Source organism: Ornithodoros turicata, chromosome 8 (assembly GCF_037126465.1).
Source record: "Ornithodoros turicata isolate Travis chromosome 8, ASM3712646v1, whole genome shotgun sequence".
In the NCBI taxonomy this organism is placed as follows: domain Eukaryota; kingdom Metazoa; phylum Arthropoda; class Arachnida; order Ixodida; family Argasidae; genus Ornithodoros; species Ornithodoros turicata.
In genome coordinates, this window is record NC_088208.1 from 378,774 (window position 1) to 404,629 (window position 25,856).

The 25,856-nt window shown below is 45.2% G+C and overlaps 2 protein-coding genes across 12 annotated transcripts in view; both read left to right on the forward strand.

Annotated features, from left to right (window-relative positions):
- Window positions 1-4,005: 4,005 nt before the first annotated feature.
- LOC135366371 (uncharacterized) lies at window positions 4,006-14,202 on the forward strand. The gene is made up of 4 exons (XM_064599040.1): window positions 4,006-4,142; window positions 6,053-6,107; window positions 8,825-8,969; window positions 14,010-14,202. The coding sequence occupies exons 2-4, from the start codon at window positions 6,065-6,067 to the stop codon at window positions 14,146-14,148; spliced, it is 327 nt and encodes a 108-aa protein (XP_064455110.1). The 5' UTR covers window positions 4,006-4,142; window positions 6,053-6,064; the 3' UTR covers window positions 14,149-14,202.
- A 2,476-nt stretch (window positions 14,203-16,678) lies between these two features.
- Window positions 16,679-25,856, forward strand: part of LOC135366373 (uncharacterized) — an 82,809-nt gene continuing 73,631 nt past the window's right edge. Inside the window, exons 1-6 of one of the 11 annotated variants that reach the window (XM_064599043.1) lie at window positions 19,202-20,002; window positions 20,087-20,287; window positions 20,446-20,697; window positions 20,774-20,963; window positions 21,478-21,555; window positions 21,663-22,661. In XM_064599043.1, the coding sequence (XP_064455113.1) occupies window positions 22,497-22,661 (165 nt within the window). In that variant the 5' untranslated portion in view covers window positions 19,202-20,002; window positions 20,087-20,287; window positions 20,446-20,697; ... (1 more) ...; window positions 21,478-21,555; window positions 21,663-22,496. Of the gene's footprint in view, window positions 16,767-19,201; window positions 20,003-20,086; window positions 20,698-20,773; window positions 20,964-20,985; window positions 21,399-21,477; window positions 21,556-21,662; window positions 22,662-25,856 lie in introns of those variants that run through there. The other 10 variants (XM_064599045.1, XM_064599042.1, XM_064599046.1 and 7 more) reach the window with 10 other exon arrangements.

Consider the following 25,856-nt stretch of genomic DNA (forward strand, 5'->3'; position numbering starts at 1 on the left):
TATGTATGTATGTATGTATGTATGTATGTATGTATGTATGTATGTATGTATGTATGTATGTATGTATGTATGTATGTATGTATGTATGTATGTATGTATGTATGTATGTATGTATGTATGTATGTATGTATGTATGTATGTATGTATGTATGTATGTATGTATGTATGTATGTATGTATGTATGTATGTATGTATGTATGTATGTATGTATGTATGTATGTATGTATGTATGTACGTACGTACGTACGTACGTACGTACGTACGTACGTACGTACGTACGCACGCACGCACGCACGCACGCACGCACGCACGCACGTACGTACGTGTGTGTGTGTGTGTGTGTATGTGTGTGTATGTATGTGTATGTGTGTGTGTGTGTGTGTGTGTGTGCGTGTGTGTGTGTGCGCGCGCGTCGCTTCACCCACGTAGCCGATCCTCTCTTGTGGCCATTCGAAATGCTCCCACCGTCTGCAACAGAACATACTTCGATGGTTAAAGACAAGTAAAACGCAGGCGCTACACGATACATCACTGTTACGTTGACTTACCTTTCTTGTACTCAAGAAAACGTAACACTGATGTATCGTATAGCGCCTGCGTTTTACTTGCCTTTAACCATCGAAGTATGTTCTGTTGCAGACGGTGGACGTTAACGTAAAGCCTTACGGAAACGTCGTAGAAAGTTAAGTCTGTACTCAAAAGTACGGTTGTCATGCTCCTCAACGGTGAGGTTGCGGGCGAGAAAGCAAGGAGGAATGCACAGCGGAGGAATACGCCGCGCCATCCATGTCACTCCTCAACGGCAGAGCGCGGAGGAACGTAGTATGCTCTAACAACGGCACACATATTCCGCCGCCACACACATTATTGAACAAGCAAATGAGTACACGGCTCATGAAGCACACATATTATTCAGCGGGCACAAAGCCGTCGCATACCGACGTGACGGTTGACCGGGTCGATCGGGAGCGCTGTCCTTGCTGTTTGATAACTGTTACGGCTGTCCCCAAACGGCAAACGGTTACGGCTGTGTACCTGCTGTACTTTCTGAGGGAACATTTTAACCGGCTCGTGTCCGTCAGAGGATTTAGAGTGCACGCCATGTTGGAAACGTTCCATATGCTACCCACATAAGTGAACCCTTTTCAGGGAAAGGTGTGCTCCCTTCAGCTGTATGATTTAAACGTGCTTCGAACGTATAGAAACAGTCTAGAACGAAACAATACAGAGTTTCTTACGCTGTGCAGTATGCGAACGCCTCCAGAGCATCATTACAACATTCGGGAAAGAAATATATGGTTTACACACTTTCCGCGAACAACCCAGTGTATAACCGCTTTCCAGTAATGCCACGTATCATCTTTGAAGCGACCACACGGAACAGTAACAACGGACGGCGAGGCGTCGATCGACGTGTTGAGATCCACGACACGCCGCGCTGATTGGCAAGCGATCCTTCCAGAAGCATCTGCTTCTTCGCTCGCATCAGTCCCAAGGATGGGCCGGCGGCCTTGGAGAAGCTTCGGTATTTCCTCCTGTCTACCGACGCGTGTTTTCTACAATGTTCACCGCTGTGTATAAAAGCTTGTGAGCTCCCTGTCGGAGCATTCTTTAGCGTGGCTCTGTTTGAGAGCTAGCGCTCTTGTGTGTGGTAACCAGCTAAGCACCTGAATGTTCGACGATTCGTGACGATTCGATTTTACGATTCGCCGTCTCCCTCGTCTGTTTTCATCCGTGACAATATCACATATGCTAACATTATGATACAGTCTAATAGTCTAATACAGAAACATAAATATAAATCTCATGTCTCAAAGTAAATTAAAAGAACACTTTATGAATAAAGATGCTCCAGGTTGCTCCAGGGTCAACACAACAACAACAACAACAACATAGATGAATGGATGATGATGATGTGGGATGTTTCCCTGCGTTGGGTGCAGGACCCTACCCCATTCCAAAGAGGTTCATATGAGAGGATGACGAGGGAAGGAAATCCCTACAGTTCGTGAAGGAGGGCGGTGGCCCTCAGAAAGGAAAGAAAAGCGTACAAAGTATACAAAGTGCACTTTTTTTCTAATGCAGTGTGACTCGTTGCCTACGGTGGACGTTTCCCAGTAATTGTTGTCGCAAAAAGTAAATAACGGCTCCAAAGAGACCCAATATTCACTGCACTCTTTCACGCTCGTGGCTCGCGCTGCGATGTCGCGGCGACAATAGCTGCACGCCATTTTGACGTCTCGCAACATGAACCATGTTCCATTTCATGTGCGCACTATGTTCTCAGTGCTGTATTGATCCCTGAGGTCGGCGCGATGTTTCCGCAACTGGTTCCTTCGCGAGCTGCAGCTTGCCTAAGTGGGGCCCATCATTGGCTAGAGGAACGAAGTCTCTCCCACCCCCAGCGCCTAGAATACGGTGTTCGTACGTTCGGTGGCGCAAGCACTGAAGAAGCCCAAGCCAAGTACCAGGACCTGGCAAAAAAAAGACAGGTACGTGTCTGTCGCTGTCACCGCCGTTGGAAATTTGAATAGGAAGAATAGTCAACGGTCAACAGCAACCGCCGTAGTGTCCTCTTATGGGAGGATTCCGAAGATAATACCCCTCTCTACAACGCAAAGAGCGCTGGGCAAATACGGCCTTTCTTCTCGTTTCTGAAGAATACGGATGATTACATCGTCAAAAAACTGTTCTTCAAACTGTTGCAGTGGAATCGAACGTTATGCCACGCTCGTACGAAGCGGTCGAGCGTGTGTCAGTTTTAACAGACAACCACTTTGTGATAATACATTTGTTCTAACAGTGCACATCCCACCCCCATGCACATTACTCTCATCTGTTTTTATTTCTGCTTTTGTTTTCCTTCGTCCCTCTCATTCTTCTGTCGTCATTTTATTTCTGTCTTCCAATTATCTTCTATTTCCTTTCTAATTATGTACTTGTGGAATAGTAAGCTGACACATCGTTTGGCTGACCTTTCCTATTTTGTGTGATAGCACGCTTGCATCAGCCTGGCTGACATTTAAGCGTATCTTTTGCTTGCTATTAAATATATACCTGCCTCGTCGTATATCCCCTCCTTATCTTTTTCTTTTGTGTTTTAATAATTATACCCCCCATTAGATCTTTACAGCAGCCGTGGCTCGCGAAGCGACGCGAACAGTGCTTACATTCTTTCACGATTAAGACAATCAGCGCTACGCAATTTATATTTGTCAATTTTCTCTCCATTATACCCGTTATCAACGGTGACTACAGCTTTACTTCCTCATTAAATTTATTTTGCTTTTTATAATATTCAATAATAGGGACGATTTGCTTTATGGGAACTTTTTATTGGAGACAAAATTGTTCATATTAACGAGGCATGACTGCGCCTCACTTGTAAGACATGTAGCATATGTATAAAAACGAGCGGTAGAATGGGCATGTACGCTGCAATAAATAACAACCACAACCTAGCTTGCCGCAATTACAAACACATTGCACAATCATTTAGTCACACTGCGCTCTCGCATATTGACACAGGTAATATTCCTACAATTTATAACGGCTCAAAGAACTACTAGTATGCATCACTGTACTGAGGATATGATATGAAATTGACCTAGTGACACTTGTGACGGGGTCCTAAAAACATTACTCGTGAAGTGTTCTATCGTGTTTCGTATGAGAACTACCTGTTGTGTTAAATGTAATGGAGTAACTAGCCGCCGTCGTGTTTTACCATTATACCTGACTGAGATCAAATCAGCAAACGGGAGTTTCTGTTGAGTTTTTCCAGCGAGGAATATTCAAACATTGCAGGGTACCCAAGGAAGAATGTGAGCAGTATCTTTATACACCCTGTGCGTTGGTAATTCAGTCAGAAACAAACTCTTCGTTGGTTGAGCAAGAACATTCCATTAGGAAGAGACTAACCGTGTGGTATGCATTATTGGGAAAAGCCGACGAGATTGGCCCATTTTCACTGGCCAATGGCGCAGCGTCACGCGCCATATTCAGTTAATCGTACCCAATCAAGCATCAGCTACGCACTCTTTAATATAAGAAAAATAAGTTACGCCCACATACTGCTCAATATAATAGAGCAACCGACCCCGCATCGGCAAAGGCATCGTAAAGCCATACAAGTACGTCCGGTAAGTCACTTTCAACTCTTCCGCTCCTTATAGGACGGGTTTCCTAGAAGTCAAACATTGTTTAGCTGCATGCGCAGTAGTCTGTATCAGAAATGCAGTGCAAGTCGCGATCATCGTCCTTTGAGTTCATTACGTTTAGCTGCGCATACGGTGGCCATAATACACGAACAATAAGTAATTGCAATTTCATACATCGACTTTCATTTTCAACGGTCAACAGTGGACAAAAAACTGCTCAGGTATTCCGATGCACGGGTACCTATTCAAATATCTAGTCACTGAATATTTCCCACTTTTCGTGAAGGGTTGCGTTTACAGGCCTCGAGTCAGTTCTAGTTACGTTTCCTTCTAGAGTACAAAAGGGGAAGCGAAATGCCCGAGTACATACTTCACCTAACAAAGCTGCTTTTTTCCTATAAGAATGTAAAGTAGGCCAGTAAAACGGACATAGAGGAGTAATTCACCCCACAGATTCATAATTATGGCAGAAATTGAATTTAAAGTACGTCGCACAAAGCGACCGTGCGCAACGGCGGTGGAGAGTAGAGGCCTGCATGGGTCGACTTTTTCCTGCCCGAACCGGACCGCTCCTTCATGTTTTTATGCAGCCCGACCTGCCCGACCCTGTGAGTTGAGCAAGGCTCTGCCCGGTGACTCACCTAGCAGATCCAGGCCTATTATTGCAAGCTGTGACGTACGCGTTTCTAGCATTCGAGGCCAAATTAAATCGAGAACGTACGTGGGCAAGCGCACTGTTACAGTTACACTGCCAGGTTTTCCTCGAGGTAGAGGATGGTGTCAACAAACTCGTTCTCCCAATCTCTACCTCTCTCACTAAGCCTTGCGAACTTGAGTGTCAAATACGTGAGGAGTCAGGTGCAATGTGAAGTTGCTTTGACAGTGTTATGAGGGGTCCAACCCTACGCACGATGCACTGTCCTTTGCATGTTTTTGCAAATATATGCACGGGAATGGCACAAGCACGTGATGATATGAGCTAATAGTCCTCAATTGTGTCGAAAACGCTGCGTGAACCGGTCGAACCTGCCTCTCGGAAACATTTTTGTCTGCCCGAGCTCGTCCTACCTCGCGGCGCTGACGTCTTTTGTTGGTCCGGGACCGGCCCGACCCACAGCGTTGTCGTATTTTTTTAGGCCTGACCCGGAGCCAATAACAAGCCGGGCCCGGCCCGCGGGCTGGGTGGGGGCCCGTGCCCGTGCAGGGCTCTAGTAGAGAGCAGTACCAGCCTGTGACCTTGCTCTGACGCAGCAATGTCCGCGCTCGCTGATTCGTTTAGAATATCATCCGCTAGTCAGCTTTTCAAGCACTGAGGAACCGTTGCCCAGAGGGAGGCTGCCTCGGGACAATGAAGTCCTTCATGCCCACGGTGACACTTACAATTTCTAATCCCCCCGAGGGAACAGGTTTAAGGACAACAAACGAAGAAAGCCGTCATGCACAAAAAGGTAAAAACAGGCGCTGACATCGACTGACTGCGCAGACGCTATGACGTCATAAGTCATCCCTCCCGTCCTTGTTCTTTCCAGGGGGTGCGCCGAGCGTGAACCAGGGCAAGTGTGTTTGAGTACGTCCCTTTTTTTTAAAGAAAAAAACTGCATCCATCAAAACATTTTATGCCGTTCGGCAAATTGGCGCCTATACTTTCTTCAGATGCCTTAGACTGAAAATATTTTGGATGGCCCTCTGTAGCGTTTGCTGGATGGGGGAGTAAACTAGAGGGGATGTACACATTATATTATATATATTATCATATCTATTGCTCTTAAGGCTATTGCTATGTTACGATGTACTCGGTGCACTCATTCAGATCTGGAAGTTGTCTTCCTCTCGATAACTGACGTATAAATATGAGAAGACAATTGACGCTATTGTTTTTCTGCTTGTTACAGCATCCCATCAAGATGAAGTTGTGCGTGGTTGTCTTCGTTCTTGCCACTCTACTATGTAAGTAAAAAAAAAAATCACACATCAAGTGAGACGGCGACGTCGTTATCCCCGTTACAGGCTTATCCCGTTCTTCTTGTTTCAGTAAACACAAAGCTGGGAAATGGCTATATAGGGTGAAGCAGCCATTACAACCGCGAAACCTTTTCTTACATTCTTGTCGTGGTTAATGGAAACGCGCTCACTGGGGATGGTGTTTAGTTAAAATCTCCGATGATTTTATGCTAAGTGCTCCGTGAGCAACAGCTAATGAGCAAGTAAAGTCATCTGGATTCCTACGCGACCAAGGGCAGGAGAAGTCAGCCAGGAAGGACGGGTCGCTATTCCACTCGGGAAGCAGTTGGACGTTTCACATGTGTATCGCGTAACTCTCCCGTAACTTCGATTTCTGGATGCTTTGCAGAAGTCTTCCGAAACGGTTTTAATTATCCCTCCTGCACGAACAGAAGCACGGTACAACTATTTGGGGCGACATGCGATTAAACATCACATATCTGCACATGCACACAGTTATTCGTTCCTGCAAGCTCGTTGTAAAGTTTGCATCGTTACCATACACATACGGTACGCAGTCGTGTATCTCGTACCCGGAATTCAATTAACCGGAGAGCCTGCCACCGCAATAGGAAGACTGGGAACGTTCCACTTCCCAAATGTTAGCATGTGTTCGCTTCATTCTCAAACGACTGCCCCATTTCTTTGGCAAAGCAGCGGTGAGCCTGTTTTCGGTTCCAAGGCTGATTTCCCTTCATCCACAAGGCACTAGAGTGGAGTGTGGTCAGCGCTTTGGACCAAATATCGTGCATCCATCTTACGGAACCTATCCGCAATGACAGGACCTTTGTGACCTTGAGTGCTACCTCCTGGTGCATGTATTGCCCTTCCTGACGTTTTACGACACTGCCATGTTGTACCTTTCTTCAGGCTACGAACAAGAGGCGCTTTCGGTAAATCAAAATTATTCAAGATTGGAATTCTGGACAACGCAAATTGCATACATCGTCAGCAAATCAAAACTATCACACATCCTGCTTCATTGATGTGCATATGTTGTAGTGCGGGAGAGGTAACTTGGCCATTTCAGGAATTGTGCCGTGGATGACGTCCTGTATCCCAGAGACTCTTTAACGGAAAGACTCCAAAATTCGCAGTCTCGTCTGCTTTCTTCAGGAGCCTGGCGTCGCTCAAAGTTTATGAGTACTACTCGGACTTCTCACCAATTTTAGATCTGACCGCCCTAGACCTTAACTTTCGTACGTCATCATTGTAACATCTGTTATCACATCATCTCATCTCATCCTGGCTCCAGTTGTGACGCTGCCAGAATAAGTGAGGCCAAAAGTGTCAAGCCGGTTTTTGTGACGACCGCCACCGCCGCCATGTCGTCTAGAATTTGAGGATAACTTTCAATGTTCATAGTTCCACTGAGAACCTCCAGCCGCAAATGTCTATACGACAAGAAGCAGCTAAATACGATGCAATAAGGAGGGTAGCAGTACGCAATATGGCTACACGAACGAAGCTTCACCACTCCAAAGGACACATGTGTATCATTTGATATATAACAAAAAAAGTTTTTCCTTGCAGCACTGGGCGCGAAGGAAGCCATTGCTAAGTGTGATTAAGAACTTGTGAAAAGTTACGGGCAATCATTAAAATTCCTACCATGTAGAGTCCTGCATACTGTGCTATCGTTCGCTGACCGGGGTATACCGGTATCCCACAGTTAAGAATACACATGTTCAATATGCCAGACGTTAACAATCCCAAATCGGCGCAGTCTAATGCCGGAATTGCCTATAATATGCGGGGATACTGAGTTGAGTTCAGCTTGAATGTGAAAAAAAGGTAGAAATTGGTTTTGTAACCTGTCGAATTCTGCTACTCCCTTAAACAACCCCTAAATAAATTAACGCTACAGAAAGGAAAAAGAAAACTGAAAAGATGAAAGGAGAAAAACATTAGGCCACCCGGTCAGCGAACTGTATGTGCACATGCGTAGCTGCATCCCCCAGAAGTGAAACTGAAAGGAATTGCGAGAAGCTGTAGCAGGAGACGAACTCGACGACACATGCCAACAACGCGGTGCCAGAATACAGATTCGGAAAATTTGACACGCTCACAGCTCACTATGAAGTTGACAAGTGCTTCTTGCTTCTTCTCAATCTCTTCTTGGTTTCCCAAACACCCAGCACTTTGACTATATCGGATGTTCTATATTACGAAGTATGCAAACTTGAACCCACCTTGGTCTTAGTACAGCACTACATCCCGCGCGTATATAACTGGGGTGACCACAAGCTAACGAACGTCACTTGGTTTTGTGGTGCACCAGCGTGCCCACCCTGCTAAGCATAAATTCGCTAAATCGACTTCGAAACACGCGAATGAAACGCGCAAGCTGATATGTGATACCTTACTTGGAAACACGGCCCCGGTATTCCGTGAAATGTGCTACTTTTGTTAAATCATTTGCAGATACTAGATAATATGCCACATAGGTACATGGTCATGCTTTGTGTTTAGTGACATTCTTTTATTCATTGTGCTACCCTCCTCCATAATGCCTTCGAGGCCCTGAGTGTACGTGAATAAATTAATAAACAAACAATGCTCAACATCATAGGTGTCAGTAAATTTTTGTTAGGATAGTGATTTCATCACCTCTGTGGTCATAAGTACACTTGTTCATAATATGTATATTTTTTTATTCGCAGCGGTTGCCTTCTCCGAATGCCCGGGAGAGCTGAAATTCCTTGCGATTATGGGATGTGCGCTCGAAGCGAAGGAAGATCCTAAGCTCCAAGCCGCCTTCGGGGACAAGGATTTATCAAACCCTGCTTTCGTTAAGGCAACATGCTGGTATGCACATGATCTCGATATATACATACGCATATTTTCAATTGCCCCGTAGTACGTAGCGGTGTACGGTCCGATAATGAAAACCATACTTCTGGGAAAACTTCAAAAATTGAATAGGAACATCATATTATAGCACACCTCGCATGCGGACTGGGAAGAAAATTGGACTAACAACTTCGTAATCATACACGAATATATTCTGCGCACACCTGCAAATTACATATGCGCTAATCGTCAGCGACTCCGTAATGGAATATGCATATAAAATGGTTAAAAAGCTAGCGAGCTCGAGCTAAGATCCATGACGAAAACCCGAGACTGGGAAAAAGACGAAAGACAGACGACACAATACAATGGCTTTGTGTTGTGTCGTCTGTCTTTTGTCTTTTTCCCAGTCTCGGGTTTTCGTTATGGAATATGTATCACCGGGCCTACCGTTAATGCCACACCAAGAAAAAAGCCGTCTAACTACCGTTCTACTCTCGACATACATCAGTTCTGGGTCCACGAATCTTTCTGTACTGAATCTTATGCGTATGTAGTAGGCACCAACGACAAATCTCACAGAAGCTCTAACATACGTTATTTGAAAGTTGCGCAAACGTATATCAAACAATGGGCTCAGAGTAGGCGGCCTACCAGTGGCCCAGCAGCAGTCGGCGCGGGCGGAGAGCGCCATTGTTGGTCATCGTTTGGGTTCCTGGTTTTCAGCGATTATATTTTCTTAAATTCCGTGTGAAAGAATGCAGGTATTTTAAAAGCTGGAAGCAATGGTCATGCTTGCCAGCTGGACATTCCAGAGAGTGCACTTGTTAACGGTTTAATCGCCTTCGCCGAACGCATTAAGATGTTTCTAGTGGACGACTATATGCCGTTTTCAGTGAATACTCTAGTCAAGAACCCTTATCGTCATTGGCTGTCCTTCCGTGGAAAAGTCAAATATGAGAATGCCATTCGTTTTCGTTTTCTCTGGGAGGATGTGTTGCATGAAGTTGGCCGGGATGCCTTTGGAGTAGAGAAAACAAAAACTTACATCAAAGAGAGCGACAAATAGTTGTCCCGGACAGATCACTTTGCCGTATGTCGGTAATGTCATGAAAACCGTAACGTTGGTCATGAGGGATGAGCAAAAGTGAAGCCTTAGGGTCTTTGCTTATGTTGTTATTTTGTTTCGGTGTCCACGCACAGAAATAAAAATGCAAGTTTATTGAGAGCATACACTGAGTGGTTAGTGGTTCTGGAGCGAAAGGCTAAACAGATAGAGAGAGGTGGTAGACCTCCATCTGTTGTAATTGCAACAGCGCAGTAACAACAAGAGCTTTATTGTGATATGATGAATATGGAGTTTCACCGCAAAGGGAGATTATCTACCCCATTGCTGGTGGTGCTGTGGAGAATGAAATAACGAGTCCCTTCACAATAAGGATCCAAGTCCTATGGAGTCCAAAGAGGTAAAAATAGAGAAAATAGATTTGAAGGCAGAGGGGGGGGGGGGGTATGTTTAATAGAGTTAAAGAAAAAACGGAAATGTCATCCAGGCTATTGCCAGCTTGCTATTCCGAAAAAGAAACTGAAAAATTAACAAAAAGAAAGAAACAGAAAGGAACTGAGAAGAAACAAAAGAAATAAAGGAAATGAAGAAATGAAAGAAAAGCAGGCACGGAGTGCAGCGCAGTACAGGCACGAAAGAAAGTTCCAAGAATGTCCAGTCAGAGGGCAGACGCAAGGCGTCTTTTAACAAGCGGTGCAGGGCTGTGGTAATGTCCCACTGAGTAGGCCGAGGGACGGCCGAGGAGGGTGGCCATGGACAATGTGTTGCGCCCCAGCTGTATTAGACAGCGATGGAGGGCTTGCCGTTAGGGAATGTGCTGCTGGCAGTGCAGAAGACAATGAGGAATGTCGGCCACCTCACCACATCTGGAACACAAGGGGGAGCTGGATTGGCCAATTTTGTAAAGAAGCAATGGGGTGCAGGCAAGGTTGGGACGGAGGTGGCGCAGCAATGATTCCTCCTGACGACTGCAGCGACACGCAATGAAAAAGGCAACCGAGGGGTCGATGGACTGCACGTGACTGTTGTAGGCGACGGCCTGAGATCTAAATGCTTGAGCACGGGCTGCACACCGGCGGGGAATAGCTAAAGATCAAGAAAAGATCTTCCCGGAACAGCACCGCAAGCGGTACTGCCCCGACGACCTTGTTATCGGCCGCGCGTTCAAAGACCCGGCCCACCCAGGGGTGGACCGCGTTATCAAAGGGCCCTTCTCCAAATACGAGGACCGGCTCTCTTTCACCTCCCTCCACCGCAATACGCGGATTTGAAGGGAGACCAGAGCATAATGGCAAGCCGAAAGTATAAGTGGTGGACGTGCAGAGGCAGGAGTAGCAGCTGCGCCGGCTCGTCTTGCAGCCGCGTCCGCGCGTGTGTATGTCCGTGTCCGCGCGTCCCGGTCAGGCCCACATGACCGGGCACCCATTGAGGGGACAAAGCATGACCATTGGCACGGAGTGTGTTATACATCTGAGTGATCATGCTGGGCATATCCTGTATGAGCGGGCCGACATCAAGCGGAGGAGGGACCTTGCTGTCGGTGGGGACGACCCATTTCCTAGGTGGCAGGTCAGTAATGTATTCTAGGGCGGTAAGAATGGCGAACAGTTCAGCCTCGGTGGACGACATGGGGTAGGGCAGTTTGTCGGCCTGTGTTTGTAGGGCAGAGGATTGGTGGGACGGATTTGGCCAGGGACCAATCAATTTTCAGAGAAAGAGGGGACGAGAGTCCAGCTGATTGAGAGACCCGGAGAGTGCGGTTTGGGAAGGTTGGTCAAATAAACCTTGTAGTAGAACATGTGATTCCCAACATTCACAAACACAGAAGAACAGCAAGAGGGAAACAGTATGTGAAAATGTGCTTCGAAAGAGAAAGATTTGGTAAAACACATCCATTGCTAGTATAGGCGCAGCTGTGTTTCGTTAACCTCCTTTAATGTTCGTCCATGGTGACAAAGCCTCGGAGTTTTCTGGATGTGTTCGCCAGCGATGACTTTTAGTATAGCGTATGCTGTCGCCTTTGCGTAGGTACGGGATTTGCGTTGGTGGTTCTGCGCAATGTACGAAACTCTATTTCTGTTATGGGCGTTCGCAGAACCTTCAACGATGTATACGATGCCCTTACGTACTTACGATGCCCTTACGTACTTACGATGTACTAAGGCTCTGTATTGGGTCGCGTAACATTCAGTTATTTGCTTTGCATTACTTGTTTCTGACTGTGGAGCGAAGGAATTTCTTGGCTGACTTGCTGGTGAGGAATGCAAGGTGATAACGTGATGGAGGATATGGTGAATGCAAGGTGATGCACGTAAGATCAGGCAGGCTGGTCCGCACGTGGTGGTAGACTTTGCTTGAAGAGTTATTTGTTGTTGATGTTTATTTCCTTTTCTTTTTTTCATATTCTGCAGCCACACCCTTTAGACGGTAACGAAGAAATATCTAGACGCGAAATAATCCGGCTTTTCGAAATGGGCTCGAAGGTGTGATTTATACTTCCCGATTTTTCACATATTTGCGCGGCTGCAGTGTATGACGCACTGCACATAAAAATACCAAACTTACATTACCGGAAAGCTGATTTCACGACAAACAAAATGACATATTGCTAATGCGAAACTTCCAAAAGACGCTACTCAGAACGTACCTGAATACAACAGTAGAGTGAACGTCCGAGCAACTTTGCCATTTTTTACATACGGATGGGATTTCGTCGAGCATTTTAGTTCACCTCTGTCCTCCATGTTGAAAACAAGAAAACAATCATCACGATTTCTTCTAGGCGTCTGGTCTCCACCGGGAGCGGCCGAACTTCGGGAAAAGGAAAAGCGCGATAAAAGCAAGTTCTACCTAACTTCACGCTCAGTATTTTTACCTCTGCAATGAATGAACATAGAGACATTAAACAAACAGCTTCGTCACCTGGAGATATCAGCCAACAGCATCTAATTCTCCAAGCAAGATCTGGGACCGTCCTTAAACGAAGCTGGAGTTTATAATGGAAACTAGAGACAACATCGATTATTTTATATTTTTTGATCAGTATAATTGCACCTTTTCTAAGCATACCGCTCTCCTTTTAATTAAAGTAAGTTTTTTGTTATATGTTATAATGCTGTTATATGTAGTTTCGAGCTTTACACAACAAGGTAATGAGACAAGTGTTCCTGAATAGTCCCCCAGTGGTTCGTGATAGATCTGACGGTATTTTGTTCTCTAGCTGGTTCGGTAACGGACGGTTGCGAAATCACAGTCCTAAGAACTTTTATGTGCTGTTTTCATTACTGGTTGCGGTTTAAATTTAACGATGATGTCCCTCTTTGTGTATTGTTGTCGTAAAAATAGTTGTAGAAACTGTAATTGACAGATAATTGCAATATTATTTATGCGATTTCAACCGTTTGTGCTGGAAAAATGCATAAGTATAATCTAAGTACCCTATTATGCGTGGTATTAGGGGGATGTTCAGTATATCGCTATTCCATAGCAGGAAGAGGTTGCGCCAAGAACACATACCTGAGCTGCTCCCATTCAATGGTACGACGGTCAGAGGTACTATTATTGAGATGGACATACTTTATACTGTGTTCAAAGCAGCTTTCTAATAACAAATTAATGAAAAATGTTGATGAAGCACTCGAAGTTCATGCCCATAAAGATAAGGATAAGGATAAGTTTGCAAGGATAAACTTATTTCTTGGATTTTAATGACATATGCAAAACTAAAATCTACCAGGATAAGCACGGAACATGTCTTCGCGACCTCCATAACGCTTCGATTCTTTACATACGATCTACTACAAGGGTGAACGAAATCTCGCTGACAGGTTCCTGTTGACATGAGATGGACACCAGAAAGAGACAACGCATCGTTTAATAAAGTTTGTGAACATGAGGAAGTAGTGTTGAAGTACTGTTTGCAGTAACAAACACCCCCTGCGCCTTGTCGGTTAAAATGATGAGCTCTTACATATTGTCTTTGTCCACAGTGCGCGGGACGCAATAGAGACGTGCATGCGGTCCGCCCTGGAGGGTGAATGCGCACCCTATGCTGATGAATTGGTCGACAGTTTCAACTCCGAGCTGAAGAAAGAATTTGGCGACCTGTCCTGCGACTTGGAATGCTAAGAAGCAAACCGCACGGATAGTAACACGGTGCATGAAATAAATTGCTGCACTTGACGTAAAAGAGTTGATGTATTTAATACAATTACTGGTCATCTTCGCCTTACGGTGTAAGCCTTAGTAACCAATGAAAGATGTCCATCTAATCATATCATCCTCTATTTTCCCAGATGACACGTATACTGCTCTTCATTTGGACCTGTGTAGAGGTTCCTGTCTTGAATAGGATTCTGGTTCAGTTATTCCGTGTTAGCGCCGCGAAGCAAATGTGGCTCTGAGCGGAGTGGAAGGGTGGTTGGTATGCGTCCTGGGCTGGATTCAGGAGGAACATTAGAACCTCAGATAGCACAGCCAGATTCCCAGTCTTCAGCACGACCTTGGCTGAGGCCTATTCTAGGGTAACCTATGTGCGCACACTGTTAGCCAAATGCCATATCTGCTCCCTTTCATATCAGATAACAAGCTATAGAAATTGCCTGCAAGATGGTGCGCGAATTTACGGGTCGGTAAGTTACGACAAAGGAGGCAAAGTACGGCAAGTTACCACCAAGTCATTTACGCGTCCTTCCAATGCCTTCAGGTGTATTCCTGTCTATATGTAGAATGTCCGAAGCAAGTCAGAAAAAGAAAAGTGTAGGGAAAAAGTGTAGGGATAGGGAAAGGTGTAGGGAAGAACGTGTTGGGGTTACTATGATCCGCATGTCCTTCCGAATTTCTCGGGAGTTTGAGGCTGTAGTGTTTTTCAGTTTCGTTCTCGCGGGGCGGCCACGTCCACGGCAATGCTCGCGCTCAAAAATTTTAATTACGTTTAAGGGTATAGACCACCTGTGCAATAAATGTCGTCATGTCACCCAGGCAGCACAAACCCTCAGGGAAAAGAGTGGGAACGCAATGGGGGCTTCGACTCCTGTACGGTCGATACTGCCCGACTGGATTTCAACGGGGTGGGGACGGAGGAGGTAGAGCGCAAGAGAAGATAACTTGGTCCCCAGACGGTGGCCTGATCATTTCTCGGTCTGGTCTGGTTTTGGTCATCTGACCAAGAATATAGGATCGCTCCCCGATGCTGCTCTGATCATTTCCCGATAATCAGTCACATGACCAGGGTGCGGCAACGAATTTCTCTTCTCAAACTGTCAGGCGCCGACTGTGGCAATAACGTGACCCATAGTTTCGAATCTGGCCAATGATGAACATGAGAGGACTTATGTTCTGAGGCTGGAACAACATAGAAGGGACAATCACATACAAGGCCTCAAGTTGCCTTAGAAATTAACGATGAAAGATGAAAGTCACTGAAAAGGTTAGCCAGCTGTAGGACACGAATCCACATCTTCTGGATTACCGGTCCAGAGCTCTACCAATTGAGCTAAGCTAACACGCCTTCTCAGCGACTTCCAGGGTGCATCATCTGAAGGGACAAGCCAGTCACTGTCTCTCACTCATCTTCCTTTCACTCTTACATTTTTTGCACACTCATACACACATTCATACGACAGGGATCGACGCAAGCGGCAAATGTTGAACATGAGAGAACTGATGTTCTGAGGCTGGAACAACATAGAAGGGACAATCACTTACAAGGCCTCAAGTTGCCTTAGAAATTAACGATGAAAGATGAAAGTCACTGAAAAGGTTAGCCAGCTGTAGGACACGAATCCACATCTTCTGGATTACCGGTCCAGAGCTCTACCAATTGAGCTAAGCTAACACGCCTTCTCAGCGACTTCCAGGGTGCGTCATCTGAAGGGACAAGCCGGTCACTGTCTCTCATTCATCTTCCTTTCACTCTTACATTTTTTGCACACTCATACACACATTCATACGACAGGGATCGACGCAAGCGGCAAATGTTGAACATGAGAGAACTGATGTTCTGAGGCTGGAAAAACATAGAAGGGACAATCACATACAAGGCCTCAAGTTGCCTTAGAAATTAACGATGAAAGATGAAAGTCACTGAAAAGGTTAGCCAGCTGTAGGGCTCGAATCCACATCTTCTGGATTAGCGGTCCAGGGCTCTACCAATTGAGCTAAGCTAACACGCGTTCTCAGCGACTTCCAGGGTGCGTCATCTGAGAGACAAGCCAGTCACTGTCTCTCACTCATCTTCCTTTCACTCTGACATTTTTTGCACACTCATACACACATTCATACGACAGGGATCGACGCAAGCGGCAAATGAACATGAGACAACTGATGTTCTGAGGCTGGAATCATAAGTGTGTTTGACATCAGAGGAAATGTAACAATTTCTCAGGCCGAATGCGTGCTGCAGCTGTGCTTGCCAACTCCTGCGTGCCTACAAAACTGGAAGCCTGGACATGTTCAGCTCAAGGAACGTCTTCCTAGTTATGCGAAAAAAAAGCCTCCGTAGTCAGTAACTTTTTCCGCATTAATCCGTCCACATAAGATGACGCATGAAGTCAAATTATTTCGAATTGTGAGTGAATTAAAGCTATCGTGATCTTTAATTCAGAATGTCACACTGGGCCACTACCTGAGCGTGTGTAAAAAAAATGAATGCCTTGATGCAGGGTATCACTGAAGAGTCCACCACAAGATTTCTGACTCAGAGCCTGTGATGATGGTCAAGCAAGGAAGCCAATGTCTAAGAAAAGGTATATTCTTGATGCATTAATATTTGTCACAGTTCTCTTAAAGACAAAAGTACGAGTCGCACTACATGTGCCATACCGGTTCTCGAACTATATTACACTTCTGTTACCAAAGGTGCACAAACATTTTCTTTTCTTTTCTTTAAGGTAGCACTACAATTATGACATGCGTCATACGTATTCTCAAGGTGTTACACATGTTCCATATCAGTGTTGGGGGTAACTCGTTACCGAGCTCGATACTTTATTCGGTAACTTTTAGCTTAGCTCGTTGCTTTTGAGCTCCAGTCACTTGTCCAGGAAATTGGAGAAAGTTCCTTGTGTTAGATTCTCGTCTACAAACATATCAGGCTACGTCGTCCGTTCCGTATGACTTGAGATAAAAGCAACGTGCACGCCGGCGACACGTGCACGGCGCGTCTGACATCATTGTTGAAACGCAGTGAACGTACAAATTATGTTTTAGCCGCGTACATTAGGAGGCTCAGGTGTCGTTCATCTTAATGACGAGCAGTGTATCCATAATGATGCAGGGCATTTTCCGAATGAGTTAAAACTGGGCTCGGTTCTACGATATGTGCGTAGAGGACAACTCATAGAAGGCCGGTTTCACGTCACTTCTAGCAGGGAGGTCCCATCGACCACTTGGATTTTTATTATTTTTTTATATTTAGAAGCTCATCGTACATGATCACCAACAATGAAAAAATGAATAATTTCTACGGAATAGTTTTCGCGCAAAAAAAAATCGAGAAAATCCGACCCTGAATTCGAGTGTTTCAGTTTTGCCGTGTTGGCACGCGTATATCTCCCTAGTTACTGTAGTGAAATTTTTTTATGCTTTAGTATGCCTACAGGTCAGCAGTGCGGGCGCAAATTTTGGCGCGCAGGAGCAACGCTCAGTGATATAAAAAATGGCGAACATGATCTCTCTCGCAGTTTTGTTCCAACTCGACGCGTGATTTTTGTGGCTGTACATATTCCTCACTACCCTATTTGGTATCACTTCACTCAGCTTTTATTGCTCTTTCATCTCAGCGTATACCCCCTACATGTATCTGCTGAAACAGGCAAATGTTAAGGTGCATTTAAAAAAAAAACAAGGATTTCACAAAACATTTCTCAAAAAGGCCTCTTTTTATTTCATTTTCATTGTGCCAGGACATGGCCCGATGTTAGACCTTTCATATTCCGCTTCAAAAGGCGTACACTGGCGATTATCGCGTTAAAACGCGGCTCTAGTCTGCGTGCTTACGTGTCGGAGCCCGGCTGCCGGCACCGCGGGATGGCGGGCCTCGTGTCGATGCTCCCTTTATTTGTTCAAGGTTGTCTGTCTTAGCCTTACCTGAGCTATTCGTCGGCTAACTTTTGACGTACTGCTGAAGAAATAATTCACGCCTGGGAGTTAGTTATTTCCATGTTTTCCCATTTACAGTCATTTTCATGAACTTGCTTTATGCTCCGTTGAAGAACCTTATTACGAGATCAAAATCATTAAATCCCTCCCTAAAGAAGATATCAGAAGTTATCAGATATTCATATAGCTTTTAAATTTAGTTTAGTAGTTTAGTTGTTATATATTATGCAAAGTATTGCGTTCCGACGAAACTTGGAGTCAATCCTTGGATCTCAAAGGAAGGCAGTGCAAGTATAGTAAAGTATATAGTACAGTAAGTTAAGTATATAGGGCCCTGTGTTTTCGTGTTTTATGTTTGTTTTTGTTTTCTTTTTTTAAATCGGACGTAAATATCGGGTTTCATTTCATGCATATCTCGCGGAATGTCGCGCGGAACAGACGTGTGCGGCTTCTGCTCCAGTTTACTATCAGGAAGGGGGCGGTTTATTGCAGGGGAATGAACGTGTAGTATAATTCTATTGTTGGGAAAAACTCACGTGACCTCAAGCGTTGGGCCAATCGTTGGACGTCGGTTGAGTAGCTTTTTGCTTTGCTTTTTTTTGTCTCCCTGGGTGACCTGTGACGCTGGCGAGGCTTTCCCTTTCCCATCGGTTCTCTCCCTCTCCCCCGCTTTGGCGGTTCGGGGCAGTTCTGGGTGGTTGTGGATCTCCGTTCGCGTCCAGTGAAATAAATAACAAAATGTGGAAGCGTTGGCTGTCTCTGTTACACAAAGTGCTTTATTTTCCAGGATAGGTATTTCCAAAGCACAAATATGAAGTCTGCTGTAGCTGTGCACAACACGAACATGATATGAACATTGTTTCTGAAGTTCGAATGAAATGCCGAAGCAACTTTGCATTCACTGATAGCTGATGTCTCACGTGGAAGATTTCACAGTAGAACAACAGTATATTGGCTGCACAGGCACACACATTCAGAGGTCCGGCATGACAGAGAACGTGTCCATATTGCTGCTTGTGTAGGCGCCTGGGTTGATCCGTCACAAAGGAACTTGTGAAGCTTCTACGCCGAAAGATGATGATCCAACCACTCTGAGTGTCATCGTGTCATATCCATTCTACTGTATCCATGCAGATGCTATTCTGAAGCAGGTATGAGTTGAGTGCTTATACCTGAACAAGAAAGATAGGGATCAGAAGTGTGAAAACCAAAAATTCTACCTGCCACAGGTGCGGCGCTATGTTATGCTAAGCGGCAAAATAGAATAGGAACTGACTTACCTGTCATCGAGTGAGTAGCGGAAAAACACAGTATTCGTCCTCCTTGAATCGTTGCCGCACCAAGCAAGCGAAGCACACCTGCCTTCCACTTATCTACCACTCAATTGACTTGCAGAAGTATCCATGAGGCACCGAGTTTTTCAGAGTCGGTATCGACAACATGTTAGGGAAGGACACTAAAAACCATCCAAAGCGGTACCGGCGTAGATGCTTTGCTTGCGTCCCTGCTGCACCCAACACATTTCGAAACTTTGCGGCGAGTTGCTGTAGTTGCTCCGGCACCGCCGACACGGTCGCCGGCTTGAGCGCGCCAAGGAAAGTTCATAATTTCAAACCTACCAATGAGCGCTCGCATACCGGGGGAGCGGCCTCAGGAGCCAATGGGCTCGTGACGGTTGAGAACTCGCGCTTCGACGTAAAAAATCTGACGTTTCATGACGTTTGATGACGCGAAAAGCTCGCAGCGCCTCACTTTAGTCCGCAAGTGAACTCGCGAGTTTCATCCCCTTGGTTTATTGTCTGCTCCGGCGGGTGTTCCCGCAGCTTCCACTGCGAATGTGTGAATGTCAACGATGCTGACTACGATTTCCTTGTGAGCCAAGGTAAGAGCAAATTCAAATGCGTTGAATGCGGAAAACGAAGGGACCCGGACAAATCCTTGCTTGCTCCTTCGATTGAAACTTCAGATGTTGGCACCCAAGTATCTTTTGTTGAGCTCGGTACAAATGAAAGTTCTCTGCAAGACCTGATAATGGCCTTACTGGACAAGATGAGCGCACTGGAAAAAGAAGTCATTTCGCTACGGACAGAAAATGATGCGATGTCGACGCACCTCGCTCGGAACTCCGATCTTCTCAGAACGCACATCACTAAGTGTCCAGTTACTGGTGACGTGTCATCTCCGTCTCCTACCTACTCTTAATCTAGTTCCCTCAAACGTTACTCTGATACGCACCTAACTTGTGAAATACAAGTTATTTGTGCTCGATGTAAAGGTTACAGCCCATTCAAAGGTTACATGCGGACGTGCGCTGCCCTCTTACAGGTTACATTGCGAGAGAAACAGTGGTGTTACCCCTAAGGACGCCGTTACGCTTTTGGAGAAGTTACCAGCGTTACTTATAAAAGCGAAGTGGTCCGCAGTTTCGCGAAAGTCGGCAGGTGGAGGTTGCACGTCAAGTGGCAGTTGGCAACAGCGTGTATCAGGAAAAAGCGGGAGGAGCGTTTCGCTTGCTGTGTGGTACCTCGCCGCTTCGAGATCCGTTGCATTGGAAACAACGGAATTCAAAGTCACATAGTAAGTAACCTTCTGCATTTGCTATTACATTCCTGCGTAGTTCACTCTCATGTTAGTGCAATGTTGCATGGGGAAGCTCGCAGGTAGATATATGATGTGACGGACGCACACAGACATTCGAGGTTTCACACAGAGACGTTGCACGGACGCCGGCTGTGATCGTGATGCATTTATTGGGGAAATGGATGAAAATGGACATGCACTGGAAGTAGCATGCTGTTATTGTCACCATGCACGAGCCAAGCATGCAGCACTGAGTGAAACAGGTTAGTAACACGAGGAACGCGCTTTATGCATGCGTTGAGCAAGTGATTGCGTTGCGTGAAACTTCTTGATGCATTCGCTTTTAGTGATCCCAAAGACGCATCATAATTGCGACTGCTTCTTCCTCGTCCTGAATTAGACATTCGTTCTTTTCCTTCACTATTGTTTAAGTCGATTCCTAACCAGTTATTTTAACGGTCGCTTATGGTCTTTTTTTTTTCTTCTGTCATTGCACTGAAATGTCGGTTATCATCACTTGGTTTCCTGTGACTACATGATAGAATCCCGAAAAGGAGGATAAGCAAGCTGCGCGTTTCCACGTCAGACTTGTGTAACCGTTATCATTTGGCTCTTCGCAGGTTGTTTTGAACTTGAGACGTCATGAGCAAAGCATTTTTAACGTTACAATTGCATTCGGCGCAATAGCACAGAAAGTGGTAGGACTAAAAGCACCCGATATATTATGGCCTTGCAATTTGTGCAGAATATTGCAGTAAAAAAGATTGTTCTTCGCAGGTAACCCATAGCGCAGCTCCACTGGTTCCAAATTTGATGGACACAGCCATGAGTTACCTGGCAGTATTGTGGCAGAGGGTAAGTGAATAGTGTGGGTAATGGTTCCTGCACTCGTAAACTGTGGGGATACGTGTAAAAATGAAATAATCAGCGCGCCCCCTTTTGACGTTGCGGTTTATATTTAGGTATCTTGTGCCACAGAAGTACATACGAACAGTCCAGCAGAAATACAGCAGCAGCCCAATCCCAGTCTATAACTCTGCAGAGGCTCAGAGAGATAGCAGCAAACCAGGTCCTTCCCACAACTCTCCGCAAGCTCGGGATTCGTCGCAAAGCCAGCCAGCCAGCCATGTACGAACCTATATTTGCCAACATTGTAGATTGTCGACTAGGTATTTCCAGTGCTTTTGTGACCACGTCGTTCAGTGTGTTGGGTGTGGCTTTCTCCCTTCTTGTGATACTTGTGGAACAACGTTTGAAACCATCTAAAGATACCTACATCATTTGAATTTTTGTATTTAGTTAAGCACACGAGTACAGGATGACATAACATGACAGGATGAGCCAGCCAACACAATGTATAGGTGAGCTACTTGAGCAGATGGAAAGAACAGATCAAAGTTAGAAGAATAATCTGAAAAAAAAAGGCTATTTATGCCATAACCCAGAGGGCCACCACATGTGCTCCAAGGTGGTTGTCGATTGCGTTGTAAGCCGCGTAGAGGAATTGTTTCAGGAAATGGGTGTGCAGATTGACACCACTTTGGTAAAATCAGATCAGGTTCGGAAGTTGCATTATGAGGAACCCCTGATTTTTTGTAACGTGCCTTAAGTGCAAAATGTGTTGGGGTTCCTTATCTCATTAAACTTTAATTTAGATAATTTTTCTACACGTCATGTGAAGATGACTACGAATTATCTATTTTTCTAAAGTAAAAAAGTGACTTGTCAACTCAGTTCCGTTATATGTACATTCAGTGCAAGGTGTTCTGCAGTTTAGTAATACTCATATTTCATATATGCCTTTTCTCTGCATGATCCTTCGGAGATATTTTGCTCCACTGGCCACCTGTCGCTGTGACGAGGACTATGACTTCCCAATGGGGATCCCCAAATCGAGCAAAGCCACTGAGTTCACCAAGCGACCTGACGGCATGCATCGAAACAGTCTCCGCGAAGAAACAGTGAGTAGTGTCGATCCTAAGGGCTTTGCAAACTCTGCTACGGTAGACGGAGACGGGTTTCAAAAGGTGTTGCCAAAACGACGAATCCAGGCTTCAGTTGGGTCACACAAAGACAGCAAACTACGTGTAGTGAAGAGACCGCCGCGGGAGAACGCAATATTTGTTTCGCGGCTTCACCCTTCAACCACTTGTGAGGACATATCTGATGTTGTTTCTAAAGTTTTGAATAACCAGCAGTTTGTGTGCACGAGGTTGCCAGCGAGACACGATACTTATGCTTCTTTTCATGTTTCTGTACGCGATGACGGGTACGAGAAACTTCTTTGTACCGACGTTTGGCCAGAAGGTTGTCTTTTTAGGCCCTATGTTGGCCGTCTGAGGAGAAACGATGCTGGTGGCGCCGAAGTGACCGAGAAAAACGGAGCTAGCGTGTCCCCTTTAGGCTCATCAATATAAATGCAAGGAGCATCGTAAACAAAGTCGGCGAACTTGAGAGTGTTGTCTTGGCTTTTGACCCTGATATTATGATCATCACGGAAACCTGGTTAAACAGTCAGGTAAACGATAGTGAAATATTCCCAAGTGGATTTGCTGTATACCGGAGAGATAGGGGCTCCCGAGGGGGCGGAGTGGCGCTCATGATAAAGAATACGCTATCTCCCAAACTGGTTTGTGATGATGCAGAATGTGAAATGATATGGGCCTCGGTCCGATGTGGCTCCCATTGTTTTCTTGTTGGCGGAATGTATAGATGCCCACATGCCGGTATCGATGTTCTTCATGGATTGTCTGATTTTTTATTTTCTAAAACAAAGGTCTTTTCACATATAGTGCTCGGGGGCGATTTTAATTTGCCAAACATTAACTGGTCGCAGTTGTCCCAAAGGGGCCAGTGTGAACATTACAGGTTACTTATCGATATTGCTTTTTAGCAACAACCTGTCGCAGGTGATTGACTTTCCAACGAGGAAAATGAACGATAGTGAATCATTGCTTGACCTGATCTTTTTATCTGAGAGTGTTCGCAAATTAGTGTTGAAGACATATCCAGCGGAGGGACTATCCGATCATGAGCTTGTTGTTTGCGATTTGTCCACCTCACACACTTGTGGCCAGGATGTAAAAGTTAGTAGATTTCGTGACTTTGAGAGGGCAAGCGATATTGATATACTTGACCTTTTAGATGAGTCGTTTGAAAGGTGTCGTATGCTAATTGCACTGAATAGTCCAGTGAACAAGATGTGGCTTTTTTTTAAACAGGTAGTTCACGAATGTATTGAGAAGTTCGTTCCCGAACGGACGAAAAAAAGGAAAAAACAGAATCCTTGGGTGACACGAGAAATCCTGCAGTTCAAAAGAAGGATAAAACGAATTGAACTGTACTATCCTCACCTGAAACATTTGTTACCGTCGAATCGCCGAAGGTTAAAATCCTTGGTACAAAACTCTAGATACCATTTCTTTAATGTGAAAATGCACAACTTTTTAAAGACCGACCCCAAGCGTTTCTGGCTACACCTTACTAAAAAGGATAGACATGTTATAACAATCAATCATGATGGTCCGACTTCTGTCTGTGAAGAGAGCGTAGAGGACAAATTTAATCGCTTTTTTTGTTCTGTGCACACAACAGATAATTCTGTCACGCCGAGTCTTCCTCCTTACAGACACTGTATCAACGATCTAATCATTAGAGAAGAGGGCGTCCTAGACAGTTTGCTTAGATTAAATCCGAGAAAATCTTGCGGACCAGACGGCGTTCCTAATACTTTTCTGCGAAGGTATGCTGAGCGCTGTTCTAAGTTTCTTGCAGTGATATATTCTTTTAGTTTGCAGTCCGGGGAATTTCCAGATGATTGGAAAATAGCTAAAATAGTGCCAATATTTAAAAGTGGAGATAGTGCGTGTGTCACTAATTACAGACCGGTATCGCTGTTGAGCACGTGCAGCAAGGTGCTTGAGCACTTCGTTGCTACGCACATAATAACATACCTAGAGACCAACTCGTTCTTTATAAAGGAGCAACACGGCTTTCGGCGGGGTTTCTCAACAATAACTCAGCTTGTGCACATAACTAATGACTTTGCCACCGTTGTCGACGACGATGGACAAGTCGACGTGGTGTTCTTAGACTGGTCGAAGGCCTTTGATAGACTTTCACACCGCAAACTGTTAATCAAACTGAAAACCTTGCTTCAGAATGACAGGATGTTACGTTGGTTGGACTCCTATCTGACCAACCGGAAGCAGTTTGTGAGTGTTACAAGCGGTGACTCCTCGCAGCTACCTGTGATTTCTGGCGTCCCACAGGGTTCAGTGCTAGGGCCGTTACTCTTTTTAATTTTTATAAATGATCTTCATTCAGATAACACAGCAATACAGTGCCGATTCTTTGCAGATGACTGCATAGTGTACTCCAGGATTTTTGTCGAGGGCGATCAAGCGAACATGAATAACTCATTGCAAACGATATCTGCCTGGTGTAAGAAGTGGCAAATGCTTTTAAATATCGATAAATGTGTGCAAATGAGAATCACTACTAAGAAGACACCACTCGATTTCTTGTATAATATCAATAATGCAATACTGAAACAGGTCCATGAATACAAGTATTTAGGAGTCATTATCACGTCTAATTTGAACTGGTCTGTTCACATCGAAGCAACGGTGTCGAAAGCGCTTCGTAGCTCTGGTACTTACGCAGGACAATGAGACATTGCACTCCACGAACGAAGCTCACTGCCTATGCAACATTAGTTCGTCCATTGTTAGAGTACGCGGATATCGTGTGGGATCCCCACACGACTATTGACATAAACCGCATAGAGAATGTACAGAAAAAGGGCTTAAAGGTCAGCTATGCCGATATCCCAAATAGTCGAAACGGTTGTGATATTCTGAAAGCCCACATCCAGCTCTCCCCAAAATACACCTTCATTCTCTCAGTTCGGTACATTACCATGTCAAAAAAATAGGTAATTCATTCCGAAACACACATGGGCGCAGCCATTTTTATGACGTAGATGCACCCGAACGGGCATTGTGACGTATACGCGCCTTCGTACTTGTCAGTGGATTTCAGCTACGGCTTCTCGCGGCTTCACGTATCTGTGCTTGAAGATGGCGGACAGCCGGGTTCCACCGTTCCGCGATAAGTAAACAGTGCAGCAGCTGCGAACTCATTCGCGAACCAAC